The following is a 26063-nucleotide window of genomic DNA, read 5'->3' on the forward strand; positions in this document are numbered from 1 at the left end:
GGAGGCGGAAGCCCGGCGCCGCGACCCGCTGCTGGGCGGCCGGGAGGAGGAGGAGGAGGAGGAGCGGTTACGTTCTCTCCCGCCGCCTCAGCTCCCTCCCAGCGGGGAGAGCCATGCGGCCGTCCCGCCGCGCCGCTGCCGCGCCGAGCCCCGCCCGCGAGGAGGGCGGCGGTTTGGCGGGGCTGCTTCTCCCCGGGGTGCTCGCCTGCCTCGCGTGGGTCTGCGGGGCCCGGGGCCCGCCGGAGCGGTTCTGCCCCGCTGTGCTGGGCCCGAACGCGTCGCGCCTGGAGCGGAGCTGTGATAGGGAGCGGACGGCTGCCGGCGTCGGCGAGTGGGGCCTGAGCTCGGGGAGCCTGCTGGGTGCGCGCCTGGCCCGGGGTGGCGGAGAGAGGGGCGGCTGCTGCTTCTCGTCGGGAGCTGTCGTAATGCAGAGGCGCAGAAGTCGCAGTTCAGCGTTAGTGCAATAAGCTGGCAGCGATTTCTAGTACCCAAGGCTGTGTAGCCTACAGAATTGCTGTAATAGCAAAAGTTGTTTCCATGTTGCCCCCGCGTAGATTATTAGAGGTGATGACTTGGTGGATGAGGTGCCTGCGTGTGCTCAGCCCAGAGCAGAGAAGCTGAGGGGAGACCTGATGGCGGCTGCAGCTCCTCACAGGGAGCAGAGGGGCAGCGCTGAGCTCTGCTCTGTGTGACAGCGACAGGGCCCGAGGGAACGGCATGGAGCTGTGTCAGGGGAGGGGCAGCTGGGGTCAGGGAATGGTTCTGCACCACAGGGTGTTCAGGCACTGGAACAGGCTGCACAGGGCTGCACGGCCCTGAGTGCTGGAGTTAAGAAATGTTTGGACACCGCTCCAGAGAGTTTGGATTTTAGGTGGTCCCTGTGTGGAGCCGGAGGTTGGACTCAGTGAACCTTGGGGGTCCCTTCCAACATGTTCTGCTAGGACGTAGTTTTCTTCAGGTGGTGGATTTATATGCAGGCATAACCAGTGACAGACTGTGTGGCAGATGTCTGAAGCAGAATTTGCTGTTAAAAGGCATTGAGAAACTTGGCTAACAGCAGGTCTCCTGAGATAATGACTTAATATCTTAATATTTTAAGGGTGATAAGGCGCTGGCACAAGGTGTTCAGAGTGGTGTTGGATGCCTGTCCCTGCGGACACTCAAAGTCAGGCTGGCTGGGGATCTGAGCGCCTGGTGTAGATGTCCCTCCTCATTGCAGGGGAGTTGGACCAGATGACCTTTACAGGTCCTTCCCAACTCAAACCGTTCTGTGATTTTACAAATTGGTGACTGTGAGGCATGGGAATTTAACACAAAACTGTAGAAATATTGCAAGGAGAAATACAAAAAGGTGTTAAAATGCACAATATTTGTCCAGTGTTATAAAACAGTATTTGTGCTGTTAGATGGTTCAGAGTAGCTTTGGGTGAAGAACGAAGTACATCTTTGCATATGTATGCCACAGCAAGAAGTGCATCCTCTGACCCATTTATTTACTGTTACGTTGCTCAGAGAAGACTTCGAAGTGTTACCTGGAGATCATCGCTGCATGTGGGCTGTGCCGCAGTTACCACTGTGCAGTGACTTCAGCTGTTTGCTGCCATGTTCAGCTGTGGGTGTAGCTCTTCTGGCTGCTGCAAATACCTTGTAGAGTTGCATATAGCTGAGTACAATGTAAAACTGCCTTAGAATCATAGAATCCTTAGACTTGGAAGGGACCTTTAAAGGTCATCTAGTCCATCTCCCCTGCAGTGAACAGGAACGGGTGCATGGGTAAATCAGGTTGCCCAGGGCCTAATCTAGCCTGGCCTTGAAAGCCTCCAGGGATGGGGCATCTACCACATTTCTAGGCAACCTGTGCCAGTGCCTCACCACCCTCACTGTAGAAGATTTTTTCCTTATATCCAAGCTAAATCTGCCCTCTTTAAGCTTGAATCCATTTCCCCTTGTTCTATCACCACAGACCCTGCTAAATAGTCCATGCCCTTCTTTCCTGTAGCTCCTCTTTCGATCCTGACAGGTCACTATCAGATCACCTCACAGCCTTCTCTTCTCCAGGCTGCACAGCCCTGGCTCTCCCAGCCTGTCCTTGCAGGAGAGGCGTTCCATTCCTGGGATCATTTTTGTAGCCCTCCTCTGGATGCACTCCAACAGGTCCACATCTCTCTGGTACTGAAGACTCCACATCTGGAGTACTCCAGGTGAGGTCCCACTAGCACAGAGCAAAGGGGCAGGATCACCTCCCTGTCCACACTTCTTTTGATGCAGCACAGAATACAGTTGTCCTTCTGGGCTGCAAGGGCACACTGCTGGCTCACGTCCAGCTTTCCACCCACCAGTACTCTGGAGACTCTTCTGATCACACTTGATTGAAAATATGTTTTAGAGCTTAAAATTGGCATGGTCTTCTTGTTCCTTTAACTTCAGGATTCAATCCTTCCTTTGAAAAATCTTAAATAGAGTAAGACCCTAAGTTTATCTGGGGGTCTTTTCGTACGGTTTAATTTTGGATAGAAGGAAAAAGTCTTTTGTAATGAGGGTAGTGAGGCACTGGAACAGGTTGCCCAGGGATGTGATTGATGCCCCATCCGTGGAGACTTTCAAGGTGAGGTTGGATCAGGCCCTGGACAGCCTGATTTACCTGTGTGTGTCCCTGTTCGTTGCAGGGGAGTTGGACTAGATGACCTTTGAAGGTCCTTTCCAACTCTAAGAGTTGTATGACTCTATGAATACATGTTCTGGTAAATTTCGATTCTTTGTTCATATTGTGTGGCTGGTTGATTTTTTTTAAAATTGATTCTGAAGTATTTTGATTGGATTTAAGAGGAAAGGTATTATCAAGAATAATACGGTTAGGGTTGGGTTTTTTGGTTGTTATTTTGTTTTTTGTTTTTGTTTTTTACCATTTTCATGTGTTTCATACAGATTCTTTTCCAATTGATCCAATCCAAGAAAATTATGTCCGTAATGTGAGAAACTGCATTTTTTCAATTGTCTATCCCACACCTTTTAAATCCAGAGTTCTTCTTGTGGCTGTTTCAGAGGTTGGTATTATTTTGGTTCCTCTCCAGTTTATAACAATAGTTAAAATACATATTAAAGTATATTTTAATATTCATAAACTGTTTATTGTTGAGGTGTCAGTATATACTTCAAACAAATAGGACATTTAAACCATATTGTGAGATGTCTACTGATAATAAAGGATATAGACAACACATTTGTTACCACCAGAATTTTGTTCATATTCAAGTACCACATGTATTATTTTTCTCCAGGAAGTTATTGAAGATATTTTGGATCTTCATATATCTGTCAAAGAAACATCTGATTTTTTTCAGTTTGTCAGCGGTGAGAAAGTGTTACCTGGGTCTGTTCCATTGGCCCATAGATACGGAGGTCATCAGGTAACTAACCCTTGTTCTTCCAGGTGGAATTGTGTAGTTCTTTTAATGTGGATTCTACCTTAAATTATATTATTTCCTTGAATTATGTAAGTATATGTACTTGTAAATGTATGCATGTATACCCATAAGTACATCAATGTATGTGGATGTTTAGATGGCAGGTTTGCTCTTTGTGAGGGCTGCGGATAGAAGAGATCTATAATACCCTTTTGTGGTACTGTGTCTGCTTTCTCTGCCTCTGTTTTCCAAGAAGCAAATTGTTCTTATATTTTCTGTTAGCTGCAGAGTCTGCTTTGTACCCCACAGCCTGGCAAGCTCTGGTTGGTGATAGGTAGTACTGGCTCAGGGGAGCGAAGAAGGACAGAACCTCACTGAATTCAGCAATAGCGTGATTTAATAAGAGTTAAGTTTCATTAAAATAGATGAAATTATTCATGGAAAAGAGTGGTAGAACTTGGTGCATAATTTCCAGTTTAAAATCGTGTATTTATTACAAGACGTGTTGGTTGAAGGGCTCATTATGCAGAAAAGACAGGTCAGTAACTGGCTTTGTAGCTGGAGGGTAGAGGGAAAATATGGGGATTACTGTGTCTGTGTGCGGTTTCTGATTCATTGTTGGTGTGAGTGTGAAAGTGCTTTAGGGATCAATATCTTAATTACTCCCTGAGCAAATGTGTCATTGTATTGCGTAGATCACAGCGAACCTACATGCAATTTGTACTGCTTGAGTTTAACTGCTGTTACTCATAGAAGAAATGATTTGATGTTCATTTCTGCTAGTTTGGCAGCTGGGCAGGTCAGCTGGGGGACGGAAGAGCCCACTTGGTCGGAGTGTACACAAACAGGTGCGAGGCTTTCTGAAATGACTGCACTACTTCTGTATTCTGTACAGCTGCAAAGCCCAGGGTGCATTGTTACAAACTGATGGTATTTTTGCAGGCGTGGTGAGAGGTGGGAACTACAGTTGAAGCGCTCAGGAAAGACCCCATACTCCCGGTAAGTTGCAGTTAATTCATACATAACAAAAGTGGATGTTTTCTGTTTTAGAGTTGCCTAGATTTTGTGACTGATTTTTTTATTTCTTTGTTCTCTGTAGGAATGGTGATGGAAGAGCTGTGCTTCGCTCTTCTGTGCGGGAATTTCTGTGTAGTGAGGCTATGCATTATCTTGGAATTCCAACAAGCAGAGCTGCTAGGTATTACTCTTTTCTTTTTCACACCATCCTTAATTAAAGGTAATCTTGTGCCTGAGTTTTGCTGAGCACCAATAAAGCAGAACAAGGACAGATCTTTCTTTTCACATGCATGCAATTGGAACCCTTTCTTAGATATTTTTTTGGATAAAACTTTCCAGAAATCATGAGCTCCAGCTGTTTACCCATTCACTTTTATGTTTGATATGCTTTAAAATATTCTGTTTAAACACAGTATAGTGTACTGTCTATGTATTGTGCTGAACAGCTGTTGCGCTCTTGGAAGACTGTCTTAACTCAATTACCTTATTTTAATTTGAAATGTGGTTCATTTATGAAGAAAGTAAAAAGGAGAAATTGGAGTAATCATATCTGACACAACTCCCCTTTCTCATTTTTATGGTACTACAATCCAAATTTCTTCTATTAAATATATATATATAACTGTCCTTTCACTTCTTATTCACCAGAAAAGCTTGCAAAAACAGCAGGACTAGATTCCTGCTCTGTAGTACCCTTCAAGTTTGTGGATAATCGGTGAGTCTGCTAGTACTTGTTACAGTCTGTTATTACACTAAAGTTATGCATTTTGATGAATTTTTCCAGAATCAGGCCAAGCAGGAAAATGTTGAAAGTAACTCTTTCTGTGTTGTTGTAGTCAGCTACTTGCAATTCTTAAGACTGGTAGGAAAAATGGTTAGATAAATGTATTGGAGATAGACTTGAATGTAGATAATTACTTCCAACTCCTTTTTTATACAAACGCACCTTGAGCAGAGAGGGAATTGTATTAAAAACTCATTTAAAACCAATTCTGTTTGAACCAAAGAGGACTAAAATTCACTCATGTAGATGACCTTCTCAGAATGAACTAAACTGAATTTTTCAGATGATTGTGTTTAAAATGCCATGTTTATTTTGTGTTCCAAGGGAGTCATATGTCTGTACTTCAGAATTTCAGGCTTTAAAGAAGTAAATGTTCTCTGGAAGAGGCCAATACCCAGCTGCCACATGTCAGGGTTTCTGTATTTGCAAGGTGTCTGCAAATCTCTGTAGCATTAATTCTAACACATTTTTTCTTTTGAAATGGGGTGTTTGTAAATGACATTTTGATGGTTTATTCACTGACTTCACCTTGAGAACCCTTGCTGTTAGCTATTGATGCAAATGTTGTCTTCCAGAGCATCAGCAGGGAAGTATCTGGCAAGGTTCTGTCCTTTCTTTGCTGCCGTTTCAACAAATTGTTCAGTGCAAAACCAATGTGAAATTACCACTTAACTGTGTACCAATTCTATTGAGTACACAGTGTGCTTCAGTTCTCTGTACAAGCTTTTCCAACTGTTTGTGAGACTTCATTTGGAAAAACCCCAGCTGATATCTGTATTCTTCCCCGTGGGGAGCTGTAGCACTGAGGCTGGTGAGGTTCACTTAGAATTCTTGTAAAAAGAGTTTTTGGCAGAATTGTAGGGAAAAGCCTTACAGCTTAACCCAGAACACCCAGCAGGTTGGTTTGCTCTATTAATTTCAAGTACTGTCTTCCCAATGGGGTGCTACAGTTTGTGACTATACTGCTTGCTAAGGATTGCTTCCTCACATGGTACCATTTTAGTCATGAAGTGGGTCTACCAGTTAGCGTCAGGGATTAGGTCAAAGAGGTAAGCCAGTGTGCAGTCTTCAGTGTGAGATGGCCCTTACGTGCACAACACTTGGTAGTCATGCAGAAGAGCATGCAGGGCACTTGGGAGCATGAATTCTAGCCCTTAAGCTCGAGCTAAGGTTAGTTTGGGATGTAGTCCCTCTCTTCCTCAGCGAGTGCTGTTCCAGCTGCTGATGTAAGAGTGATTTCAGCTCCCTGTCTCCTGTTGCCAAGTATACCTCTTATCTGCTGCTGTCCAGGTAATGGTACCTTCAAACTGGAGAGGCTGTTTGAAAACTATTTTTATAGTGGTAGTGTGGTATCTTGACGCAGCTGCTCAGTTATCTGGCAAACTTTTAAGTGTTATTTGTTCATTAACTTGTATTAGTAACTATAAAAGTCTTGCTGCCTCCCTGGATTTTCAGAAAGAAAAGTGCTGATATTCTGTAGGGATTTTGTGCAGAGTGTGCTAAGGGTTACACAAATAAAAAAAAACCCTCTGAGCAGAGGTCTGAAACAGCAGAACTGAGTACTGTTATTATCCTGACTGCTCTCCTTTCGTGCTCTGATGCACACTGTTGTACTTGTGTCTGGGGTCTTTTTGAATTTGTTTGTTCTTCTTGAATGATTAAGATTTCCTTCTTTCAGCTCACTCATGTTAGCACTTTGTATTCTTACTCATAGAGACATAACAATCATTATTTTACTGCTTCAACAACAACTCTTTCTGGAAAAAAATTCCTAGCTTTGCTCCAGTAAAGCAATTGCCCCGAGAGTGGAACTGCAGTCAGAGTACCCTGCAGCCTCTGGTACTTTGTCTGAGACATTTTTAGTTGTTTGCAAAGCCTTTTAATTTTTTGACTTCTGTGTATTTTTTCCTGCTTTTACTTGGAACAATTCACAGCCTTTTCTTTGCAGTTAATAGAGAACATTTGGATTGGCTAGCTGCTAATGCTTTCTGAAATGCAGAAAAAAAGACTTATTTAACTTCAAAGCCATGGTTACCATCAATTATTACTGTTGTAAGAATTCCTTCTAATTGCCCCTCTGTGGACAGCCTGTTCCAGTGCTCTGTCACTCTGGCAGTGAAGCAATTCATCCTTGTGTTAATATGGAGCTTCCTGTGTTCCAATTTCTGCACATTGTCCTTTCTACTGTTGCTCACCACGAGAAGAGTCGTCCGTCCCCCCCCCCGACTTGACTTCTGCACTTCAGATATTTATAAACAGACTGAGAGATCCCCTCTCAGTCTTCTCCAGATTGAAGAGTCCCAGGTCTCATCCTTTCCTCATGCTCCAGGCCCCTCATCATCTCTGTGGTCCTCTACTAGACACCTACTAGGAGATCCCTGACTTTTCTGAACTGGGGAGCCCATAACTGGACACAGTATTCCAGATGTGGCCTCACAGCACTGACCCCTGGTGAACACCATTAGTCACAGACCTCCAACTAAAGTCTGTGCCGCTGATCAGAACCTTCTGAGCTCTGCCAGTCAACCACTTCTCTACACACCTCACTGTCCACTCATCTACCCTGCACTTTCTAAGCTTTGTTACAAAGGTCCTGTGGGAGAAAAGTGTCATAAGCCTCAAAGTAGTGTCAAAAGCCTGTTGTCTGTTGTCCTTTTCTGTGTTCCTCCAAGGAAAGTTTGGTTTTGTCTTCTGTTCAGCCTTCAACTACCTAAAAGATACCTTAATTACCTGCATAAAATTTCCAGTATTGTGCATCCAGCTATTTTGAATTGAAAGACCTTTCTCAATTAGCAAAAAGCTAAGCAAAAAACAAAGAATTATATGAATTGGGGTAGTTTTTCCTGCTCCTAGGCTCTCAAATCAGAAGTCTTTTGTGCCTATTGAAGGAATAATGTTTCCTTCAAAAGATAACACCAGGCATTCCTTCTGCAGGATGGTTAGTATAATCTCCGTTGCTTTGGAGGGCAAACTTTCTACACATTAACCTTAGCAGAAAATGATGCCCCCATATGGCTTATGGTGATTGATGCAATTTTCTTCTTTGGATAATAACAGAAAATAGAGTGAAATTACATATTTTATTTTGTAAGATTAGTGTAAATTTTGACATATTTTAAAGCAAGTACAACTGGTTATTTTCCAAGCACTCACAGATCTCAGTATTTGGATAAATAGAAAAATATCTAGGATGTGCAGAACTGTAAGGCAACTGAGAGGAAGGTATTGTTTTTTAAAAATTCAAGTACAAGGAGTAGTGAAGAAGAAAGAAAAGAATTATAATGCATCATCAAAATTATGCCTTTTTTTGTGTGTTGGTACTATTTGCAGAGTTCTCAATTGCTGAGGATCCCAGTTCTGTCCCTGAGATTACTGAGACAGCAGATTTGGCTCACATAAAAGGCAATCTGATGCAACAATTTGGCTTCTAATTTCTGTTTTTCCAATTTTGCTGTTGTCCTCAGGGGACTTGTAACTTATTTATGTTATCATTACTCTCATTAGTTACTGGGGTTCCAAATGGATGCAGTGCTTTTTCTGAATGCTACCCTCTCCCCAAGAACAATGTACGTAATGGAAAATGGGCAGCACTGTGTAAGTAGAAGGGGAAAGCATGCTGCTAATGAAGCTTGGTAAGCTGCAGCTTTACTGTTTGCCTGTGTTGATTGTAAAAACAAACTATTCCAGCAAAAGAATATTCTGAAATAAATAGTCATATAAAATATAGTTTGATCTCCAGTGTAAATTAATTTTCCTGTAATAACTTCTTAATTTTCATTTCTTCTTTCTTACAGCTTAGTTGTCAGTGACGACGATGTGTGGAGAGACCAGTTTTACAATGGAAATATTAAGAAAGAGAGAGGTAATGAACACATTTCAGAGTAACATGATTTACCACTGCAACTTAATTCCCCATTGCAAAAATCAACTTTGTCACTTATGTGTAACAAAAACTGTGCAATAGGCTTCATTTCATTTATTGAGATAGAAAACTTTCCTGAGAAAATCAGTCTCAAGCACATCTTAGATAAAAAAGTGAAGCCCTTTGAACAGACCTGCTCTGACTGTGGCATGTATTGTAGTGCTATACATTTTTTCACATGCCATTACAAAAATGATGTTGGGATCTAGGGAAAATTTCCATAATTCCACAGGCAATACCATAATGATGGGGCACTACTGTGGCTGCACCATTGCTCCATCCTCTAAGCCTGCTCTGAAAAAGAGTGGGATGGCACAGCATGGATTAAAATCAGAAGTGTTTTACGCTGGTTCGTTCTTTGTTGCTACCTTCTGTGGGGGAGTTGTAATGTTAATGCAGTACTGGAATTTTGCTTATGTTTGCTGGTATAGTGCATACTGCTAAACAGATGAAGATGTGGAGGAGTAAAAAGTACCAATTGCTTTCCAGCAAATTAACCTTTATCATTAAAATGCATGCGTAGTGTGGTATTACGTGTATTCACCTGTTATGTGTAGAGCATACTGCTAGAAATACTTGTTAACTATGCACATGTAAATTATTTGTCTATAGCAAAGACCAGCACGTAACAGATCGACTATGGGATGTTGCTGATACTCCATTTACGTTTAAACATGTATCTATATTTAAGGTGCAGTAGTACTCCGTCTTGCCAAATCGTGGTTTCGTATAGGATCCTTAGAAATCTTGGCTCATTCTGGGGAACTGGACTTACTAAGGTTTGGATTTGGTCTTTGTAGTAATTACATTGCTTCTCCTAACAATCAAATTTGTACTGGAATGCATATATGCAGTTGAAATTCAGGCATCAATTATATAGAAAGGAAGATTGCATCACCGAGAAAGATAACCTGCTGTATTTTTACAAACATACAAAGGTTCTGAAGGCACCGAGATAAAATCCCCCAGGTGTTTCTTAAGGCCTGGATCTTGTAACATCAAAAAGCTATCATAGCTCAAATATTTCTGGTAATTAAGCATTGAGAACAGGGGAAGCTGTATGTTTTACTAAGAGTTATAAATTTAGAGAATAAGGTGTTAGTTTCTCATAGTTGTCTGTGAGGCTAAAGCAGCAGAAATCCCTAGCCCCAGTTTGCTGTATAAGCTACACCCTCCAGGCACGCATATTAGGTAAAAATGTATTGCACAAGTTTAAACCTCTTAGCAATATTAGCTTCTGTGTGTTCCTTCATCTCGGGCAATTAGCATGGCAGATGTTTTGTTTTGTTTTAACGTTGATCATTCCTCTGTGGAAGCAATGTACTGACTGATAACAACTTGCAATAGCAATTGTTTTTGGGTGCTTAAAAACAACAAGAGAGAAATAACAGCTGTTGCACGTTGCATTAATTGGTAATTCAAGGTTACTTCCCCTGTGACTTTACGCTGTCTTTCCCCCCACCTCCCCTTTTCTTTTTCTTTGAAATCTCACAGGAGTGTTTTGTTATAAACTGGGAGATTGAATTAGGGAACTGACTTTAAAATGACACAGCGTTGTTTTTTATTGTTGTTAAAGTATGTGCGAGCAATTGGTTTTAATGAGCGCCTACAGATCTATTGTGCTCATACAGAACAGAGGCCCAGGGCAGCCTGATCTCTGAGGCAGTATGTTGGTCAGCTCTCTAACAGCTGGTACTCTGCTAAAGCAGTCACAGTGCGAGGACAGTTCAGTTATTTGCTCCAACAGCCTGACTAGAATGTAAAACATTTGTGTGCACAGCCTCACAACCCTTGCCCAGGTCCAGCCCTTGCCTGGGTCACCTGCCCAGTGTAGGTGGTTCTTACAGCTGCCTGTGCCAGTGGCCCTGGCTAGCTCTAGCAACAACAGTCCTACATAGAGCTCGTAATTGTACTGATTGCCAGCTGCTCTGCTTTAAATCTGTAAATGAAGCATCTGATAGGCATCACAGTTTTTAATGTATGTATCCCAGTTTCCTTAACCTGCCATATAGGAATGCTATGCTTAGGGGAACGGCCAGCTATAATAGCAAGTAACCCTACTTAGTAAGAATTCAGTCATAAAATTTTCTGTGTGGAGAATTCTAATCTAGAGTTATTACTTGCAATGATGCAGCTTTTTTTGGATCCACAAATTACTTCTTTCCTGAAGTCTGGTATGATATTATGCTAAACCAGATCCCGTTGTGCTCTGGAAATACAACACATGGGAATAGTTTTAACTCCATGGCAGTCTCTGGCTATAGTTATAACTGGAACATTAGGTTGCATCTCTAAGTATTTTTAAAGGCTTAATCCAAAATTCATTGGAGTAAATAGATGCCATTTTCTAATGCCTGTTTGCAGCAGGCTGTAGGTCAGCATCTGATTATTAAGAAATAAGAGTTCTGAATGCTCAATTCTAAAAGTACCAATTTTTCTTTAATGAATTCTGCGTCTCATGTTACAGGAGATTGCTGGACTTTATCATCCAGGAACATTTTCCATCAATAGTCCCCAACAATTCAGATAGGTATCTGGTAAGTATTTTTGAAAGCTATTTTTGTTTTCCACAAGCTTGTGAACAAAGCACTGTACAAAGCTTTGCAAAGTTTGCAGCTTTATAAAGTTTCAATATCTGTAATAATCTTTCAGGTTTTATTAATAACTCATTTACTCTTTGGTTGAAAAAACAAAACAAGAAACTGCCTCTTTTTTTCAAAATCCAGTCTGAGCATTCCTTTTTCACCACTTCTGATTATGGATGTGTTTGTTGGGAAGCTTCCATTTTGCATTACTTTCTGTTCTCTTACTGCTCAGACTTTTAAGTGAGCAATGGTTACAATGTGATGAATTAGGTTTTTCCTAATGTAGAACTATCACGTCTTTGTTCCTTTTTAAGACTTTTACCCTTTTTTTAGTGTATCCATATGTATGTAACTGTGTACTTTTATTGCATCTGTGTGTATTTATGTAACTATAGTCTCTGCTGAATAAGGCCGTTTTGCAGTCACATCATTTAGCATGTGAACGAATGATCCCAGTTGGCAGTGATCAGAGATGCACATTTAAAAATAGAATGTACAAAGTATTTCTAAAGTAAATCAAATGTTTATATTGCTGATTGTATTCTGTTTATGTGAAGTAAAACATGTATTTGATTTTAGGAATTTTTCTCTACAGTCGTATCAGAGACAGCAAATTTGATTGCATTGTGGATGTCTGTGGGTTTTGCACATGGTAAGCTGCAGTAGATATTGTCACAGTGTTGGCTTTACAGGAGTGACTCTATAATTACTTACTTAAAGATGGCTTTTATTTGTTCCTTTGTTCTGCAGTCCTTCCGATGTCCTTGCCTGCAGCAGTATCTGTTATTCATTAATACTATGCAATTCTTTTCATAACAGAGTTGAGAAAAATTCCCGATTTTTTCAGTCTGACTTTAACTGGCAGAAACAAAGAACACAGCAAGAGTATGGGTTTTCCAGTATTGTTGTGATTATCTGATGTGCAAAGATGTGTAAGTTTAATTGCTCAGGATTTGATGCATCTATGTAAGAACCTGTCCTTTTATAGTGTATGTACTGTGTAGGATAGAGTGCTGTCCACCCTGGTTTCAGGTTTGTATTATGCAAAATAAAGTAGCACTGTGTTGCTAATACAGCACACAGTCCACGTGCAAAGAAACTTAACTGAGGAACTGTGCAAGATGCTGTTTCAATACTGTGTCACACTGAATGGAAAAGGAAAGAGTGCCATCTAGGTATGGACACCAAATGCCAGATGATATAACAAACAGTTCCTAATTTTTATACTTCATACACCTGCCAGGTCAAGAATGAAAGAGACAAGTTTGTTTTCCAGAATCTGATTTCTGCGAGGGAACTTCTCTAGTTGTCTAGATTCAGTGGATTGATTTTACAGCAAATCTAGAGTGGAATGTTACCTTTTGTTTTCCTTGTTTAATTGTAGGTGTGTGCAATACAGATAACTTCAGTTTGTTATCCATAACAATAGATTATGGTCCGTTTGGATTTATGGACTCCTATGACCCAAGTGAGTGTAGCACTTGTTTTTTTTTTAAATACAATTTTTGACTAAACATAAATTACTTTTATTAATCTATGTAATTTCTTCTAATGTTATTAGCAAAAAAAATCCCAAGAATGTGTATTGTTTGAACAGTTTTAGGGGGAAAAATATATTAAAGCCCAGTTTTATAATATGCTATACAGGCTATGTTTTGGTTGCTGAGAGTTTGAAAATAAAATATCGCTATTAAGCCTGTTTTCACAAAAAATGCTTCCTGTTGCATTTCATTGATTCAACAGATGATATAACAGGAACCTCAAAAACTAAAAATTGCATGTTGCTGTAAGCAGCCTATGGCAAGTTGCATGCAACTTTACATGCATTATGCTCTTGCTTTGTAGTCACAGCAGCTCTAAGGAAGGAAAAGAAATCAAACCTATCCTGTCATGGCATATGCATATAAAACTGAATATATCAACTCAGTCTGGGATTGATTAATGTAAATGCAGCATATACATAAATGCGCTACATTTGATTATTGTTGACAGATCTCATCTGAGTAATGTTCAGAACCAATAGTGGTTGGTTGTCTTGCGGTCTGTTATCATGAGATTGCAGCCTCAAATTAATGAAACCTCTTGAGCGTAGGTATTATTTGACTTCTGTTGTACTGAAAAAAACAGTCTTTTCTGGCTTTAGGTCTTACATCTGGGTACCCTGTCACTTATGTAGCACATGTTTATCTCCCAGATAAGGATTTCCATACTTTAACACATTTGATATAATTTTTCAGGAATGAATATATAACGCTTGCCTATGCAACTCTGTTTTTTTTTTAAATGCATGCTTATACATGTTATTTTTTAATTGTAAATCCTGAATCTAGTTGTGCAGTTGTTTTTATACTTTTTGTACTTAATAGTAGCACTACATGTAGTAAAAACACTGAACAAAATATTTTTAGTATTTAATTTTTTTAAAAAACATCCAAATTTACTTTGTATTTTCAAGTTGGAAAATCCCACCTATGATATATGCAAGTTAATCTGAGAGAGATTTCTTAGGCTTGCAAATATTAGATCTTGAGTTAATCCACTGTAAATAAACGTCTTTGAGATCTGAGTTTAAACATTTCAATATCTTCAGCACTTTTATTAGTTTGCTGCCTAAGTACAGAAACAAATGCACATCAATATTTTAACGTTGGTTGCTTATTTTAATTACGCTGTTGTGGAAGAGTAATGTTTTGTTTGAAACAGATTTTGTTCCAAACACGTCTGATGATGAAGGGAGGTATAAGATAGGAAACCAGGCAAACGTTGGGCTGTTTAATCTGAACAAGCTGTTACAAGCACTGAAACCTTTATTGGATCCCAGGCAAAAACAGCTGTAAGTAATCATTTAAATACCTAAACACTTAACTGGGAGAGATGTGAGACCATCTAATCACCATATGTATAGGGAAGAAAGAGCTTTGAAAATCATTTTTTTTTCTAGGTGGAAACTGGTCCTGAACTAGTTATTGGCTAGCATAAGAGGGAATGGGAATGTTTTCTGTTAACCACAAATAATAGCAAAATCTATCTGGAGGCCTGTCCTAGATGTCATGGGGCCCCTTCTTCTTCCCCTATCGTAGGACCTTTGCCTGTAGGTTCCTGTTATAGGTTTTCCTAGCATGGTTTTTAAAGAGCTTACATATGAAGACCATCCAACCTTCTGAAATAATGAGGTAGTATTTCAGCATTCTTTTGTAAAGATTCCTGATGTAAATCTTGACTACAGTTTAAACTCATGATTTCTTACTCAATATGAAAATGAAAGAAAGGTTGTGTTTTTTTTTCCTTGCAACAGCTATGGATGTATTTGATGTTTCCTCTGAGACTTTTTCGTAACACATATCTCATTTGATTCAGAATATCAATGTTTGTGAAATATCAGAAGTTTCCATTCTAAGTTTGCAATAGGGTTATGCCCACAGTAGAGTTGTAGTTCCAGAGAATTTAACATTCATTTTTTTTCTTTGCAGAGCATCCCAGATTTTGGAAGAGTATGGTCAAACCTATTATGTCCGGTATGCAGTTCCAGAGCTCACACACTGCAGTCCCAGTACTACAAATTACCATGTGACAACTTCCTTACTGTGCTGCTATTTTCAGTTTTACAGAATTGTTCAAAAGAAAACTGGGGCTTCTTGGAGATAGTGAGGATGATAACTATTTGATTGCTTTTCTTCTAAAAGTGAGTTTGTTTTGCTAATCTTGTTATCAAACATCAGAACTAATGTACTCCATTTTTAAAGCACTGATACAAGTCTCTCTGTTTCACTAGCTCATGGAAGACACAAAGGCTGATTTCACAATGACATTTCGACAGCTCAGTGAAATTACTGCAGACCAATTAAAGGAGCTCCGTATTCCTGAGGTATTCATTAATACAGGCATCCCATTCTAGGAACACGCAATATCAAATGAGTGAATCAGGTTGGAGAACACCTTGATATAATATGGAGAATGTTGTTAACTTTCCCTGGGAAGTGCCGCTGTCTTTCCCTAACTTTTGACTTACTTCTGTTTATCACTGAATGAGAACTTAAGAGGCCTTTTTAGGGAGAAGAAGGAACTCGTGCATGGAGCATGTTATGAAGATAAGGAGTTACTGTTTCTTTTTCCAGTTGTGCTACAGATAATTAAATGATCTTGACCAAGTTCTGTGGTTTTTAGTCTTCTGTTAAGAAAGAAGTCTAATCTGACCTGTTCTGTGAATGTGAAGCCATTGGTGATTAAAAAGTTTAGATTTTTGAGAGGTAAGCAAAAAACAAAACAAAACAAAAAACAAAAAACCAACCAATCAGAAAAAGAAAAGAACAGAAATGAAAAGAGCTATATTTGTGGAATTAATCATTTGTACAGAAAGTGTGAACTGTGTGTGAAAGGAAGAAAGGAAGCCTCCTTTGTACAGTATGGAACCACTCTTAGACTATGGCAGTAGTGCCATTTTTGGCAAATGTGTCTTCCCCTTTAAAGCTGCAGGCTCAAGAGCTATCAGTCCTGATGTAGTTGTGACACTGCTGCTATGCTGAGGGTCATTTGCAGCCTTCACTTGATAGAAGGTGACTTTTTGTGTTTATTTATTTATTTTTTTCCCTGTGCACTTTAATGGTGGAACTCACAAATTTTGAGACCCAAACTGATGGGGGACAGCAGCAGAAATTTTATTCAGGTGAAAATTGTAATTTTTTTTTTTGAAGTTTTTTACATGAAACTGTGTTCTCATGTTGTTCATTCATTTACTTTGTTGGTAGCAAAGTACATTCTCATATTGATTTGTATGTTATTTATGTTATTTTTTTCAAATGTAATCCAAAATTGATCTAAAAATGTTCAAAACTTTTGGGAACATTGCAGGCATCCTTACATTTAGTAATAATATTTGAAATTCCTGCTCAAGCAGCTGAACCCTGCACATATTATAACAAATGCTTGGATCCAATTCTCACCTGTTACCTCCTTCCCTGACCCTCAGCTTGTAATTAATGTAATTTTAACTCAATTGTATACTCAAATGGGGTTTACATTATATTTTTGTACTCCCAGATGTAATTGAACCTTTCTTTCATTCTTGCTTTGAATTTCCCATACTCAACGTCACTTTCACCCTTTTTTTTTTCTTGCTTTGTTTCTTGTATATCTGCTATTTATTTCCTTTTATCTCTGTCCATCGCTTTCTAATCTGTTCTTTCTCTGATGTTCATTTTTTGCCTTTATGCTTTGGCTGCTTTCTGTCAACTGAGCAATATGAAGCAGCTGTTCTCAGTCAGAGAAGCCCAGTTTGTGGTGGTGGTCCAGCACTAGGAAGTGGGAAGCCCAGGCTGTTCTGTCTCCTTGCCTTTCTTCCCTCCTATCGTTTATAATCTTCTCCTATGCCTGGAGCCTTAAGTTGCCCTCTTTCCCCACACTTTTTGTTTTGTTTTGTTTTGTTTTGTTTTTTAATCAATATCTGTTCCTTATTCTTTGGGAGGGGGAAAAAAAAAAAAAAGACTGTTCCTTATTCTTTGCAAATATGTCTGATCCACGTACAAAGAACATAAGAGAGTAATACTGATGTTTAAGTATTGAAAAACAAAATGGGTCAAAAGATAAGCTAAGGAAAAATAGGGGACAAGTGCTGAAGGTATTTAGGTAGAATTTGCTGTAAAAGAGATGGGTTAATATAGATGTCAAAACTGAGTAATTTAAATAGAGGAAAAGATACAAGTAGAGTTTAGGGAAGAAAATTTGTTGAAGGTTCACTGTTTGTTTCTCCTTATATGCTTTCTCTGATTGCTCATTTCAGTTTTTGCTTAACAGGAATCAGGTCCTTTTACCTGTCACTAACATCTTCTTTCCCCTTAGGAGTTCTGGGCCCTGCAGGATCTGGGAAAACACGGGTTATTTTCAGAATGGGTTGCTATGTACCTCTCACGGTTAGATGGGTAAGTCTGAAGAAGTTTCAAGCTTAAAAGTAAATCCAGCTGTGCGTTTGCCAGAAGATGGCAACTTTAGTCTACAATGATTTATGTGATCTTTAGTTGGACTGGTAAACTGTAATGCCTTTTTTTTTTTTTTTTTTTTTTTTTTGTGGTTTTAGACTGTGCTAGCTTCTGTAATAATTACTATTGTAACTCTGGTTTGTCACAGAAGTACATAAAAATGAAAAGGGAAGAGTGGTCTGTATTTGTTCTCCTTTGGGGAATGATTAAATTTCTTCAGTAAATAGGTTTTGTTAAAATATGGGTCCTATATGTTCATTCCAAGAATCAGAAAGTCAGGCTGTGCAAATACATAGAGATGGGTACTATTTCATTGCTGGCAGTGCATACATTTTTTACTAATGTGATAGTGTTGCCTTGGGATGACAGGGATGGAAGTTGGATGGCTCTGTGTATAAAGGATGTATTTAAACACCACAGTTATTGTGTAGATAGGGACATTCGTGCTGGAACTTCGTACCAATTCTTTTATCTTTAATCAATAAAAAATCCGTGCGCTTTTCTCAGTCATGTATGCTATGCATGGCTGACAGCAGACTGCATATCAGACACTTGGAAATTTCAGTCAGAACCCAAATTCTGAAAAGGTGAAAATTGAGTTCTTGCAGGCTGATGGCTTGAGAAAGGGTTAGGAGTGACATGAAAGAAAAATGAATATACAAGTCAATGTTTGTTGAATTATTGTGAATCAGTTGATGGAATTAGCTGCTTACTAACTGTTAACAACAGAAGAAAGGCTGAAAGGTGTCACGAGTAAGGAAAATCTAAGGAACTTTCACAAGTAATTTTTAAATTTTTTTAAATTTTATTCTTATATGTAGTAACAAGGGTGATTCAGACATCAAAAGAAGAAGAAGAATGACAAGTAAGTAAAATAAGTCGAAGTAGTACACTTGGAGATGGCAACCAACTTCTTACATAGGTTTGTTGCTGGCTCTCCCGCTTGTTCCATGACTTGGTGCTTGTGGACTGCATTTTTTTTTTTTTTTCCCTTCTGATACCTATAAAAAACTTGAGAATTATTGGCCCATAGGAACATGCTTGCTGTATTTTGTGATGTCTCAAGTGAGGCTTTGCTCAGAAAAACATTATTCTTCTCTTGTAAAGAACCTTTGATAACATCAAGAAATGTTTTTATAGCCATCCTGTGCTGGCTCCATGGGCTAGGATTTGTAGGAGTTTCCAACATGTCCATATTGTTTTTGTGTATTATAAAGAATTCATATTTTTGATAGGCGCCCACTTCATTGATTTATTTATTTAGTGAAGCGGGGGAGAAAAATCCTCATTTAATTGTGAAAGTAGTAGTTAGAGGAAGGCATGGTTCTCAGAGATTAAATATTCTATTTTCTCCTTCCAAGTTGCTTTAAATCCAAGATGGTAAAGATGCTTAGGTGTCTATCACAGCTGAAACAGTGGTTATGAAATTGTACTTTTTTTTGTTGATCTGCAATTAGCTGAGGTAAACTTGTGCGATTTGCCTTCCACAGACAATGAGCAACTGAAAATCTCTGGACAAAAGAGAGTGAAGCCAAAAGGGGGATCTGCCAAATTGTGCACAAGAGGCTGTATGAGCTTTATTGTTACACTGCTTTGCAGATGCTTTATTCGCATCCCTAGCAGAAATGGCTCTCCTTTTTCATTAGATATTGATTGGCTGATTTGTTCAGAAGCTTAAATTAATTTAGCTGGAAGATGGCAGGAGATGGTGCTGAGTTTCAGTAATCAGATAGATTTTCAAATTAATGTTCCATCTGTTTTTAAGAATGCTTTGAATTTTACAACCATTTTAAGAAAGTTGATATGAGAATAGTTATCAAAAGGGCTTGTTTTATTGTTTGTGTTCTGGTATGGTTGGGAAATTTCAGCTGTGAGACCCTGAAAATGTTAGCTCAGCTATTGTTTTGAAATTCCCAGCTTTCCTCACCTAAAGTTTAAGGTTGGGAACTGCCTAAACACAGTTTTTCTATGCTTGCTAACTTTCTGTGTTTTTGTGAATCTGCTTTTACAGAAGACTGTACAGAAGGCAGTCTGAGTTTTTGTTCCAAATCAGAAAAGCTCCCAGTTTGGGGATGATCTTCTGTAAACCAGCACTGTGTTATGCACACACATCTCAGAGGATGTTATGGGATAGGAGGCAGACAAAGAAGGGGAAGGTTTTGAAGGTTTAGGTCTCAGCTTTGGTAGCAGACCAAAATTTGATAAGTGAAGATTCGTGGATGAATTAGCTGTGTTCTGTGTAACTGGCCATGTTCCTGCAGCACAGCTAGCAGAGGTTACTAACAGGATACTGAGAGCAATTTGTTATTTTCTACAAAATTTTTTAAACAAAGATCACACTTTGTAACATTTCTGCTAGCTTGTAAGTGTTAAAGTGTGACTGAAGGTTCTTCACCCGTCTGTGACCCCACCATGAAATCCTTGCCATGTAAGCCCAATACAATTGTGCATTTTTACAGAACAATTAATGTTAAAGACAAAACTGTCGTGCTTTTCTCTGGATTTTTATATGAGCTTGTTAAGTCCCACTAAATTTTTTATTGCTGTTCTAAGTATTGGCTGCCCTTGAATGTATTGTCATTAACAGCTCCTTATTCATTGCCTTTTCCTTGTTATTACTAAGTGTAGAGGAATATCTTCAAATGCTTCAAGGTAATGTACTTTAAGTTGATCACATATCATGATCTTTATTTTTTTTTCTCACATGACTTGGTTTTTAGTTCTTCATAGCACTTTGTCTTGTGTTGCGTAGCCTCAGTTCCTTTAGGAGTTGATGAAAAAATTTTGACAATCTAAATCCCAGTGAAGTCTGTCACTGTATTTCCTTAAAAGAAATATGTTAAAAAAAAAAAAAAAAAAAAAAAGAGGAAAAAAATTGTAGTCCACGTCATAATACACTTGAAAGGGCACAAATTTTCTTATATTTTGTCCTTTTCTTATCTGGCTTTTCTTATTCTTTCATAATTATCTTGTCTCTTGTGTTAGTTACAGATATTTTTAACTCCACTGTGAAACTTGTCAATTTGCAATTTTTAAGATTATATTTCTGGGACGAATACTCTCCTGCTGATATGAGTCATGGCTTTAATGTGGATTATCATTTTTGTATGAGTCATGTTAAATTATCCTCCTTCTTAATATTCTTTTATATTGTTCTCATACTTAACTGAAAACCATTTACTGGATTAAATAAAATTCTCAGCCACAGCAAATTATTTTACTAAGTGGGAAAAAAAAGATTGTTTTTTTTTAGTGGTTATGGCAGGGTATTGTTACAACTATGTAGGAGTGATCAAGATTCCCAACAACCAGTCCTATTTGTTGGTTTTCATTTAATTTCTGTAAGTACGTGTAGCACAATGCTGATGTGAAGAAGAATTCCTATATTTGAACTCCCCAGCAATGAACAGGGACACCTACACCACATCAGGTGCTCAGAGCCCCGTCCAGCCTGGCCTTGATTGTCTCCAGGGATGGGGCATCCACCACCTCTCTGGGCAACCTGTGCCAGTGCCTCATCACCCTTAGTGTAAAAGACTTCTTCCTTATACTCAGTCTGAACACCCCCTGCGTAGTACCAGCATATCGTTGTGTGACTTGGGCAGCCTCTGTAATGGAGGAACGTTCCTTTTGTCTGGCTTTATGCCAGTGCCACGGAGATGGAGTGCATCTGGTTGTAGCCCACGTTCTTATTTTGTGAAAGAGGTTCACCTCTATTTTAGCAGGACCACAAGTGGTCAGAGTTCAGTACTTACAGAAGAAAGTGATTTCTGTCCTTTACTTTTTTAAATGACGTAAAGACACACTGCTGAATCTCAAATCTGGTGCTCAAAATGGCTGTCATTCAGTTCCAAACATAAAGAATTTAATTATATTGCGATACATAAAATAATCACAAAGTGTTGTTTTGCTGATTACATAGCTTCAGTAAATTCTAGTTTGTTAGCTGGTTAAATGGAGCATTCTTTAGAGGCTGTGTGTATTACAGAGAAGTCTTTGCTGTGCTCAGCACTGACTGTCTGCAGGGAGCTATGGAACATGAATTAAGTTCTGTGCTTGTCTGACCACCGAGCCTTTGGAGGAGCGAGGCCACACTTTTTTCTCGAAGGCATCAGTTATTTGGGTAGTCAACAAGGATAAACAAGTCAAAGAAGCAGTATAAGGAGATGCAAGTGGGCTGCTTGCCCAATTCTTTTTTTCCTGTGCTGGAGAGACAAAAAGCGGTGGGTTGAGATAAAGACAGCGTTAACAGGTAAAGTGAAAGTGGCAAAGCAAAATAAAAAAATCATTTGCTACTTCCCTTCAGCAGGCAGATGTTCAGCCACCAGCAAAGCAGGAATATTAATATTAATTTTTATGATCTCCAGGAATATAGTGACAACATCAGAATCTGCTTTCCAGCAGTGTGGCAAGAATGTAAGCAAACAAAACACTTTAGAGAAGCTGCTGGTGCTCATAGCAGGGAAGCCTCTTTGAATCAATCTGATGCTCTTCTACTTTTTGTTTTACATATAGGTGATGCGACTTTGGCATTACTCCTTGTGCAAATTAAACGGTTACTTTTAGCAGCTCACAGATAAATACATTCATTCTTTTTTCCTTTTTATGCAGTTTTTTTTATCTGCAAATTAAATCTCCCCGAAGGTTTCAATTACATTTGCAATGATTGTGATCTGCTTCTGTTGATTTTTGCTAACTAAATTTAACATGATTTACTTTTGGTTTCAGCTGTTAATCCTAGATACGTGCTTAGGAATTGGATGGCAGAATCAGCAGTGCAGAAAGCTAACCTGAATGATTTTTCAGAGGTAAAATGAGCTCGTTTTTTCTTGAGATATCAGCTAATAATTGACATAAAATCATATCACAGAATCATAGAATGGCCTGGGTTGAAAAGGACCATAATGATCATCTAGTTTCAACCCCCTGCTATGTGCACGGTCACCAACCACCAGACCAGGCTGCTCACAGCCACATCCAGCCTGGCCTCTTGAATGCCTTCAGGGATGGGGCATCCACAACCTCCCTGGACAACCTGTTTCAGTGCGTCACTACCCTCTGTGTGAAAAATTTCCTCCTAATATCTAACCTAAACCTCCCCTGTCTTAGTTTAAAACCATTCCCCCTTGTCCTAATGTCTATGAATGTTAATGAAACAGTGGCTGCATTTGCTCATTGAATCTGTAGTATGCATTGACCAACACTGTTTTATGTTCTAACAGTAACTTATTATTAATATTATTGCTAATATTAGCAATATTAGGAGTATTAATTAAATTGTTTGCCATAATAACGGCAGCACTACTAATAGCAATCAACTCGTGGAATTGTTTCTGGAGCAAGGAGGGTGCATAATGTGAGGCGGCAGAGACTGCTCGGATTTGCAGAAAACATTTTGTATAAAAACATACCCAATTTAATTGCTTCTAGGTTCAGCTCCTGCAGCAGGTCTTGCAGCGTCCCTTCCAGAGGCAGCAGGCTGCAGAGAAAGCAGGCTATGCCCTGCGCCCGCCTGCTTGGGCCAGGGGTCTTAAAGTGAGCTGCTCGTCCTGAGGGAAACTTGAACAAGCAGAACTGTCGGAGTTCAGACTTTCTGATAGGACTGAGGAAGCCTTACTCCCTCGTGCATTGTGGACTGGAATCTGCTGCTCTGCTAGACAACTTCTTGACCAACTTTATAAAGTCTAAAGATTAAAGAAATGGACCACTATGTATGTTTGCATCACCAAGTTGCACCGGTATTTGTGGCCATCTTGGGAGTGACTTACCCAAAGTACCTTCGCCAGAGTCAGGTGTGTGCTAAACCTGCCTCTCTGTTCCTGTTCTCTGTTCCTCTCTTCTTTCTTTGTATGAAGGTATATGGATATAATGACTCAGGGAATTTTCACAGGTAGCACTTGAAAATGGGCTTCCTTGCAAGTGTCCCGTTATGTGTATTCTCAGGTCCGTATACCTTTTGTATTCAGCTTCCTGCTGATCTGACAAACACATTTCCAAGCTGTTACTTAGCAGCATACCTTGAATTGTAACCAGCAGGACTCATCTTTGGTTTTAGTCCAGTGTCTGTATTTGACATTGCAATTCTAGATCATGAAACTAAGTGTATAAATTAAAACAAAATTAATATATAAGCAATCAGGTGCAATGTAATGCTACAAAGCTTATAGCAAAATTCGCTTATCTGGGGCTTTGTTACTTGTTGATGCTACCTCAGCTTTTCCCAGTTCCAACTGTCCTGAGTGCTGCTTGCATCTGAAATGAAGGCTGTGCTATGATTAGCAATTCATAAATCTGTTTCTATACAAGTATAATTAGCCAGGGAAAAATATATTATTAGAAATCTTCCACTGACTAAAAAAAATTCACAAATGTGTTTGCTTCTTAAGTACAGTCAACACAATTATTTGGGATGTTTCTTCTTTGGCTATATGGTTGCTCAGCCTGAATTAACTCCTTATGCAAGCAGTAAGTGCTCTTCTGCAGCAGCTGGAATGAGCATTTGAGGCAGCACTGCCCCAGCTAAGAGCAGTGGGCTGACGAGAGCTCCTGTAGGAGCCCTGCTGCAGCTGGTGGCATTCACAGCTGGAGGGAACACTGCTGCTGATACCTGTTCTACAGTAATTTGAAAACAGCATGTTCTGCTGAAATGGTATCTTGACTGTTCTGCTTTCATAAAAGTCACCGCTGACTGTTGCAGGGTATTTTGCAGGACCATGACAATTTGTAAGTCTTAACTATACTGAATCTCTTCTGCTCTGCTTGTCTCTCAGAGACAACACACATGCTTCCCAGTTAGTATGAGGCTGTTAATGGTAACTCATAAATAAGAGTTTTGTACTTTTTCCATGAGAGGGCAGTAAGGCACTGGCAGTGCTGCCCAGAGGAGCTGTGGGTGCCACATCCCTGGAAGAGCTCCAGGTTGGATGGGGCCGTGGGCAGCAGCATCTGCTGGGGAGCAGCCCTGCCCATGGCAGAAGGTGAAAGTGGATGGGCTTTAAGGTCCTGTCCAGCCCAACCATTCTGCCATTCTCTGATTGAGACTTGTGCCACATGATCCACTTAAGTTTCTATTTTTTTCTCAAAGTACATGAAAAAGAGCACTTGAAAAACACATGAAATTATCTCAACACTACCACAGAGAAGTGAGCCCACATCTTGCTCAGAATTTTGTACCACCTGACTTTCTATATCTGAGTTTTAATTCCAGGTGGTTAATGATTACAGTGTAAGCATTAATAGTGTGTTTCCTGACATACTTCCTGAAATTCTTACATTGGCTTTTGCCCGATACTCTGGAGCTGCCTCTTCCTTCACATTATGTAAACACAACAGTGATGGAAAAGCAGATGGGGAGTAGCAGTACTGAGGCTGGCTGAGGTATTTGTGCTGTCCTTTCTACACCCGAGAGCTGCCAGGAGATTCAGCAGCGGTGACCCTCACATGCAGACACCTTTCTCACAAAGCTCTGCCTTTTTACTCTTAAGGACTGATGCAAAGCTGATCTCTTGGGGTAGGTCCTTCTCTCCTCTCCGAGATGTCAGAGCCCAAAGAAGACAGTGCTGAGGCTGCTTCCACTTCAGCTGTGGGAAGAGGTTAAAGAGAACATGCTGCAGCTTCAAGGTTTTAAAACCATCATACTGCAGCCTCTGATAACGTACATACTGCTTGGACCTACAGGAATAAGACAATTTCATATGGCAATAATGTAGATAAATGAGAATTTTTTTTTTTTAATACTTTGATCTATTGTCTTGAAGATCTTTCTCTACTTTGTGGTATCATTTTTGTGCCAAATGAAGGCAGACAATTGTGTATCATTGAGATGATGGCTCTGTTTCTGAATGGAAAGTTGGAATATTTACATTTCAGAAATTCAACACAACCATTCTGTATGCAGAATAGTTGATCGAGGCCTCATCATTGTGGCATTTGAATCGATCTCTGGAGTTTTGTGTAGGCTTTCATTCTTCTTGTTTTGAAGACAGCAAGGTTTTCCTTGTGAAGTATCAAGCATGTGGGTTATGATTGACTGAGAATGTGAAATGTATAAAATTGAGTTTATTGTGCTGCAATAGAAAGGAGGAAAGGTGGCAGGAAGCTGAGTGCTCTTGGGAGAAGAGTGAAAGCTGGGAAAGCCATGTAAAAATCTCAGTGCTCTGTGAACAGGGAAAGTGGCTTTTTGTGCAGCCATGGTTTAAGTTGACACTGAGTATATATTTCATAAAAGAGAATTCATTCAGTTTAAAAATGGTTGGATAGCAGACAGCTGTTCTCCTGTCTGAATCAAACCTCTGCACTCCCAATAACTGGGCACAAAACCCCCAGCTCCTCTGCGTTTAGTGATTCTGCACAATGTTTATACCAGTTAGATATGGAAAA

General features: G+C 39.6%; 1 protein-coding gene across 4 annotated transcripts; it reads left to right on the forward strand.

Moving 5' to 3' along the window:
• The first annotated feature begins 113 nt into the window (after positions 1-113).
• On the forward strand, positions 114-23819 carry LOC100542170 (uncharacterized). Of its 4 annotated transcripts, none has more exons than XM_085227209.1 (19): positions 114-360; positions 2926-3044; positions 3279-3407; positions 4188-4252; positions 4347-4403; positions 4504-4602; positions 9000-9067; positions 9819-9906; positions 11595-11664; positions 12292-12364; positions 13097-13180; positions 14416-14545; positions 15183-15227; positions 15313-15394; positions 15485-15577; positions 17548-17627; positions 18506-18549; positions 22413-22492; positions 23115-23819. In XM_085227209.1, exons 1-19 carry the CDS (start codon positions 114-116, stop codon positions 23235-23237), a joined length of 1776 nt encoding a protein of 591 aa, XP_085083335.1. In that variant the 3' UTR covers positions 23238-23819. The 4 variants fall into 4 exon arrangements, 3 of the variants coding, with proteins under 3 accessions (XP_085083335.1, XP_085083336.1, XP_085083338.1); XM_085227210.1 differs by having other exon boundaries at positions 3342-3407; XR_014884206.1 differs by lacking the exon at positions 18506-18549 and having other exon boundaries at positions 23115-23182.
• Positions 23820-26063: the final 2244 nt, after the last annotated feature.

Source organism: Meleagris gallopavo, chromosome 6, assembly GCF_905368555.1.
Source record: "Meleagris gallopavo chromosome 6, MGAL_WU_HG_1.1, whole genome shotgun sequence".
NCBI classification, from domain to species: Eukaryota; Metazoa; Chordata; class Aves; order Galliformes; family Phasianidae; genus Meleagris; species Meleagris gallopavo.